At 42.7% G+C, this 7858-nt stretch overlaps 1 protein-coding gene across 1 annotated transcript; it reads left to right on the forward strand.

Annotated features, from left to right (window-relative positions):
• Window positions 1-1002: 1002 nt before the first annotated feature.
• On the forward strand, window positions 1003-2284 carry ufsp1 (UFM1-specific peptidase 1). Its single transcript, XM_080486510.1, has one exon. The coding sequence runs from the start codon at window positions 1110-1112 to the stop codon at window positions 1842-1844; it is 735 nt and encodes a 244-aa protein (XP_080342636.1). The 5' UTR covers window positions 1003-1109; the 3' UTR covers window positions 1845-2284.
• The last annotated feature ends 5574 nt before the right edge of the window (window positions 2285-7858 follow it).

The raw sequence follows: 7858 nt of genomic DNA on the forward strand, positions 1-7858 counted from the left end.
ACCTACTGAAGACTGACCTCAAAGACTGCGATAATATTATATCATCTATGGATCCATGAGCAACCGGTTTCTGTTTGAGCTGCTTGTCCAGTGTGGAAACTGCAGCACTCACACAGAACAATGTCTCCCTCTGTGGCACACCGGCCGAATAACAGAAAAACGTCTCCTGCTCTGGAGTGCAAAAATAAAGAGGAACCGGCTTATGATAGAGACATTTCATAAACCAAGATTTGTGTACCGAGTAGAAAATTACTAAAACAAAAGTATGAAACCCAGAGAGTACAGAATAATACCAAATATTACTTATTGCAAACATCCTGAATGATTCAATTATAACTCATGTTGTTTGTATCCTTCATCCCCCTTGCCATAAGACAATATAACAACTAGTGACACCTTTATGTGCAACATTTTTTTTTTACATTCTAATGACTTATTTAACTTATTGCTGAATCCATCTTTAATTTACATTTTGAGCTGGTGTGGTTACACGTTGGCTGTACTGCCAAATTCTCTGAAGTGCCTTTAGAGACGTCTTATTGCCAAAAAAATGAACATTCAATTCACGGGCAGCAGCTGTGGACATGCCTGCAGCCACAATGCCAATTACACGCTCCCTCAAAACTTGCGACATCTGCGGCACTATTTGATAAAACTTCACATTTCAGAGTGGCCTTCCTTTTATTGTGGCCAGCCTAAGACACAGCTGTGCAATAACAATGCTGTCTAATCTTGACATGCCACTCCTGTGAGGTGGAGGGAATCATCTGGGGTTCTCACTGTCACAATTTTTGACCATTTCAAAAATATTTGAGAGGAATTGGCCTTTTGGGTAAATAGAATTCAACTCAATACAAATGGGAACAAAAACAAAAGTATTGCATTATTTTTTGTTTTGGGCCAACCATCCAGCTCTTCCTCGTGCATTTCCACTCCAGTGCAGCAGGGGGCGGCATTGTAAGAGCGGAACGATTAATCACTGCAGGTGTGCCATCGGGACTGTTATTGCTGCTGCACCCGTTTATTGACGTGTGAGTAGATGCGATGATTTTCTTTAAACTTGTGTTTTGTGTCATCAGGCTTTTTTAAATGAAAGATAAAGTGTAAGAATGGAGGGCGAGGAGTGTGATCGGGGGATTGACTGGTTAGAAGGAGGATCGGCGGAGAGGGAGATTCCTCAGGAAAAACAAAGTTTACTATTAAATAATGTACACTCTGGTCTCCCAGACCCGCTTCCTAATCCCGTGAAATGTTCCGTGATCAGAGGAGATTATTTGTACTTTCACTATGGCTGTGACGGGCAGGACGACCGGGGCTGGGGATGCGGGTATCGCACCGTCCAGACTTTGTCTTCGTGGCTCCGCATGAACGGATTTCCCCCGCACGGCCCCGCGCCGAGCCTCGCGCACATCCAGCGGGCCCTGGTCTCCATGCAGGACAAGCCGGAATCGTTCCGCGGCTCCAGGGGCTGGATCGGGACGTTCGAAGCCTCCCTGGTGCTGGACTTCATCCACGACGTGCCCTGTAAGCTGGTGCATGTGAGGGGCGGGGGCGCGGAGCTGGAGGGCGTGGCCGCGGAGGAGCTGCACGAACACTTCCGCGTGCACGGGTCCCCTGTCATGATGGGAGGGGACCGGGACAACTCCTCCAAAGGGATCGTGGGGGTGTGCACCGGGGCCGGGGGGAGCTACCTGCTGGTCGTTGACCCGCACTACTATGGAGGTCCGCCTGACCGAGCAGAGCTGCAGGGGCGGGGCTGGGTGGCCTGGAGGAGGGTCTCATCCCTGGATCAGGACTCCTTCTACAACCTGTGCATGCCCCAGACAGCCAAGAAGGACAAATGATGGAAAACAATACAACTGCTGTAGCTGTAGTGCCATCCAGTGGTTAAAGTCAATAAAATATTAAAAATATTGGTTGTGTTCAAGCTCACGTTCAACAGTCGTGTCAAGGCACTTTTATGGAGAAAAAAACCCAACAATTCCACATGAGCATGCACAGACAACAGTGGAAATGGAAAAAAAATAAAAAAAAAGGCTTTTGTCAGGAAGAAAGAGAGAGAGATGGAGACTTTCTGGTGGGCGGATCGATCCAAATATCGATAATATCGATACTACGTTGATAGTGCAATGAGATCGATATTTAGTTTCAGTTTCTCTGGGAGTGATAGTTTTGTACACTTTGTTTATCTAAGAAAAAAAGACATTGCAGCCTATGGGGGAAAGTTGTGTTGTTACTGGTTGAACAAAACTTACCTTGAATATTAAAAAGTATAGAATCAGTACCATCGATACTGGCCCTGTATTTACTTGGTATCGGATCAATATCAAATCCTGCACTACTTTCTGCTGTTCCGGTTGGAGTTAGAGAACAGAAAGAGAGGAAATGATATGACCGAGACAGAGCAACATGCAAACAAACAAATCTCCTCACTCGAGAAGTGATGGTTGCAGAAAGGAAAGAGGTTCAGTGTAGGTCTGCCTGCAGTCTAAACCTAAAGCAGCTTCACTAGAAAATGGTCCCGACTGGCCTGAACCAAGGAAGGTTCGAAGCCTGACCTTAAAAGTAGAGGCGAGTAAACCCAGACGTCAGTGTTTCCCTATGATATTATAATGACGACACCAAATCTTTCCCTTTGTTTTACTACTCAAGGGTTTTCAAAATGTCAGTGCTTAAATCCCACATTGCTCCATAGCCCTACATAAAAAAAACCCACAGATATTGTTTCATATTTGGGTTGAATATATAGTAGTTATTGGGATTCATAGGGAATAAATTCCTGAATGTTTTTTTGTGTAAGTACTGTTTGGAATATGAGCCTCTGAATTTTGTCTATTTAATGTATTTTTTTCTATTTGTTCTATTCTGTGTGGAGCAATGCGTTAAAGGGGTCCTATAATACACTTTTTCAACACTTTCACATGGGTGAAACGTTGTATTCATAGTTTATTGCCCCAAATCCAGCTTTATATATTGGATCATAGGAGCTGCATTCAGAATCTGCTGTGTCTGTGTGAGCTGGACTGGCTCCGCCCACACATGCCCATCTTGGGAAGAGGAGGAAGTACTTCCTCTCGTGATGACATATGCCAGAGCAGAGCTGCCTAATTGTGGGAGGGTCAAAGGGAGGGCCTACCTTGATTGGGATTGGCTAAACCCCCTATGACACTATATAGGGTTTGATTTCTGATTGGCTGGTTGGAGCGACACACTTTTTAAAAACTGAAACAAGCCAGGGAGAGAGAGGATAGACCGTCTTAACTTCTGGGGCGTTGCTCCAGGTATGGGTACACATATTACTGTTAAAAAAAAAAACATTAGAAAGCGAATTTTGCATAATTTGACCACTTGTCTGGAAATAATAAAGTATTTCCGTGTGTTTTCAATGAAGCTCCTGAAGATTGGCGACACGGCTTGGTGTTACTGCTCCTGTCAGAGAAAGAAGAAACAGGCCGAAGTACAAGAAAAACGACATAAGTAACAGTCTTTTCAAGATTTGTACATGTCACAGACATTCCATTCATAGCTGATAAAGTAGCTTAACTTAAGCTCACGTTATTACTCACAAGTAAAGAGTGAAAACATCCCGGTGAAGTCCACCTTCTGCGCATGTGACCTCTTCCTTGAGTGTTTGTTTTTGAGGTGGTCTGAGTGTTTTTCTAGCAATTCAGAAAACAAAATTACTTGAAAGTGCAAAGCTACTCTGTTAGATAAAACACTACGAACAACATTAATTGTCTGTTTATACGATTAAAGATGGAAAATAGTTTTAAACACAGTTTCATTAATTCATTTATTACTGCAAAACGGACACAAGATGAATTTGCATACATGCATGCACAGTTTGCTATATGCAATATGTATCTTAAGTTTCATTCAGTATTTTTTTTTAAATGAAAAATCTGACCAGTAATGGCACAAATATAAGGCATAACATGAAAACCAGTTGCCATTTACATCAGCCGGGTCTACAATTCTGTTGTGCTTGAAGCACTCTTGTTCTGTATTGATTTTCAGACACTTCAGTGGCAGCTTCAGAGTGTCCTCACACCACACATGGACAATATTCGATAAGAGAAGTGTGTGTGGAACAGTTTGGGTTTTTTTTTTTTGCTTTTAAAATCAATGAACAGTGAGCTGGGCTGAGGAAAAGTGGCTCTTGCTGTTAGTTGTCATTTACTCAACCATTTGTGGAAAAACCAAGCGATCATCCCCGACGAGAGATGATCTGAACACGTGCAGTGCCTCCTGCCTCAGAGTTTTATCATTGGGGAAATGGGTCCCTAATGCAACTGGCTAATTGAGTTAAACTGTGTTGGCCTAATCAAAATGTCTTACTAAAACACCAGTCAGGTGTCCCTTCTCTTCTTGAAAGGATTTTCTGATACGCAGTTCTTGTTGAAAACAGTCACGTCACTGCCAATGCCTTCTTGGCTCTTCAGGAATCTCTCCAGGGCTTCCAATGGCACCTCCACCACGCTGTCGCCGGACGGTTCATTCAAGACGTATCCCCCATAACTGGGGAACATGAACCTGACATCATACGGTGCGTTGCGGTCGAAGCGCGGGCAGCAGTAAGCCAACCATAAATGTTTTGGGACGGAAACACGGTCTCTGTCGTCTCGTCGGATGGTGACCGCTGAAACGGTCACCCCAGTCACCATGAAAGACGGCCCATGGCAGAAATTGTTGAGGCGCCGCCGGATGACATCTAGGTATGGACTCCAGGAGTCATCGCGGAGGTGTGCGATCGCCGGAACCACGTTGGTCAGGGTGTAGGTGGAGGATTTGTACTCGGGCTCAGCGTGGTGCAGGTCAGGGTTCAGTGAACTGCGTCTGTACTCCACAGCGTCGGTGTAGTCCTCCAGCACAGCCTGGCTGCCCTCAATCAGAGAGGCACTCGGGGGAAGCACCCTCATGTTACCGTTCTCAGCCGTGGAAACCAGCTGCAGGAGGAAAAAAATGACATGAAGTCTAATGTTTAAACAGCAAATTCCTCACGTAAGCAAGAATCGACTATGTGTTTGCCATCATGATTGCATACTGGAGCAGGGTTCCATTCAATAGCATCTAATATCTGCCATCGATTTAATAGTAGTGGTGACGCAGCATTTTTTTTAATGTGATCCCATGATGACAAAAACAAAAGTTAAATCGAGACATTCTGTGTTTGTTCAGGAAATATCTAAAAAAAAAAATAGATTTGAATAAGGAAAAAAAAAAACTTTTGCTCTCAATGCCACGTTACAGTGAAGCAAACTGGTGACGTTTGACAAAGCCCTGTAAATGGTGTCAACGATGCTGGAAGCATCACGAGAGCAGACAAGTTAATAGCAAGCTCTCTCAGAATGGCTAATCAGTTATTAAAGTGGCTCATTGATGTTTCGTGGACAACTTGGTCTTGGACTCTGCGGCCAATTTGTTTTCCTGAAACCATTTGGACTACGAGTTATCGAGGAGTCTGCAGACTAATATGTGAATAAACGTTGCATTTCTTAGTGGTTTGACTGTATTATTCTATTAACAGTTTTAACCAAATAATAACTTTACAATGGAAGGCTGATTTGTTCCTTGTGGATCGAATTTTTTTAACATTAATCAGTTGAATTAGGTGAAATACAACTGGCTGGTGGTACGCTTGGGTTTTTTTCGTCTCCATGCTATTTCTGTATTTTCTGTCTTTCATACAAGCAAATTGGTTGTTCTAGACAGCAGTGGAAATACCATCTAATTCCTCTGAGACATTCAGCTTCTTGCAGCATAATGGAAAACTGACTAAGAATCCAAACATGGCTGTGCTCTCTCTACCTGCGGCTCATACATCCAGGGTGTGTCCATCCTCCTCTTCCCATCAGACTTCTGAAAGACGTAGGCTGAGTAGAGGGGGAGACGGCGGCCGCTGTCGTACAGCGTGGCATAGCGCGTTTTATCTGCGTACGTCTGGCAGATCCTCCTCAGGCCTGCCCCTATGATCCCTGCGGGGGGCGTCTCCATGTAGAAGAAATGGCTGCAGCCTTTGAAGTTGTCTGACACTGTAGCGCTCGCCAAGAGGGACGCCGTCAGCAGAGACGAGGACAGGATGCATGTGTGAAGCAGGAGCATCCTCAAACAGCTGGAGGAGCTGGGAGAAGGTTATTTCCTTCTCATGAAGACATGTCTGCCATGCAATGAGAAAGAAAACATCAACAATGAAGGGTGTTCTCCACAACTGTTGCGCAGTCTAGTAAAACACAGCGGCAAATGAACGTAGACTGAGTATGCAAAGCAGCAACGCCTCAGTGTGGATCTGTTGGCCGGATAGTTTACCTATCAGCTCCGAAAACATCAGTACAGCCATGCGCTTCAGCACACGTTTCTCTGGGGCTGTGTTCATTTTCAAACTTGTCTCATAAATCATCTGTAATTACTGTATTGTCGGCTGGTGGATGCACTTCTTATCACTTAAATGATACACATGAACAGTTTTCATAAGGTTTAGAAAATATTTTGAGGTGGACAACGCTGTGTGGAGTCTGCATGTCAAAGGTTCACGGTACAATGTGGTTATGATTATGGTATTGTGTGTTGTTTTCTGTGGGCTCTGCGCAGGGGATGAAGAGATGATGAAGTGGTTCACTTCCAGCCCTTCTTACTGTGAAATATTTGTAGTCTTTTTTTATGCAGTTTCACCCCTTTAACTCTACACATCCTTATTTCACTGCTTTGACTGCATGTTTACATGTTCATTAAATGTATATAACTATCAGTTATTTGTCTATGTTTTCTTCTGCACTGTCATTCGTTCACAGTTTATATTTATTTATCTGATGTTGTCTGCTATAATTTATTTCATTATGAGATTGTTTTTCAGTGTTACTGCTTTTTCTATTTGGGCGCTGGTAATGCTGACTAAAGATCTTCTGGAATATTGAGGGTTTATACGTGTGTGTGTGTGTGTGTGTGTGTGTGTGTGTGTGTGTGTGTGTGTGTGTGTGTGTGTGTGTGTCCACACAATAAAAATTAAACTGATCCAATATGTGGCCTGAGTAGATACATTTCATTTTACATAAATTATATTCACTTAAATATAATTTCACATGCATTCAGATATATTTGTCAAAATCTAATTCAGCCATCTTGCATGTTGACAAAGCCTAGAGAATCGTTATTTTAAAGACTGGTTTCCTGGTTGGAGTTTGCATGTTCTCTCGGTATGTGTTGGGTTTTCTCTTCATACTCCAGTTTCCTCTGACAAGCCATAAACAAGTAGATGAGGTTAATTATTTACGCTAATATGGTTGTGAATGTTAGTGTGTGTGTGTGAGAATTTAAGAGATGGTTTCCTCTTGATTTATTCTATACAATGCCACTGCTGAACTCTCATGTTTACATCTAAATGTTTAACGACAGTAATGTGGTTTCCAACCATTTTAGCAGAGTCGGCTCTTTTAGCTCGGCACTTTTACGAGCCAGCTGCTTTAGATCTCAAGTTTATATTTCTTCTTTTTTTGTTTAAACTAATTTATTTCCAAAATAATGCAAAATTTGGCATAAAAATTAATTTTATGTTAAAAAAAAATTACTTATCAGATCCAATCAGGCTCAGAGGTGGTGGCTTTCGGATGTTTGGGATTTCAAAATGTTGCAGTGCAAATGTGAAACTTTCCTGATATGAAAACATGAAAACGATGCCTTTTCATTTGAAATGTTGTGTGAAGAGGGCTTGAATATTAGTCAATGTTAACATGCCCATCACCATATTTTTAGTTAATGCAGCTACAAAACCTGAAAACAAATTCCCCAGAAAGAGAAATCTGGTACAATGGTTCACTTTATGGAACCGACTCCAAAAACTATTTAGCGGACAGACATTGCGCAT

The sequence above is a fragment of the Lipophrys pholis genome (genome assembly GCF_963383615.2).
Source record: "Lipophrys pholis genome assembly, chromosome: 18".
NCBI lineage: Eukaryota > Metazoa > Chordata > Actinopteri > Blenniiformes > Blenniidae > Lipophrys > Lipophrys pholis.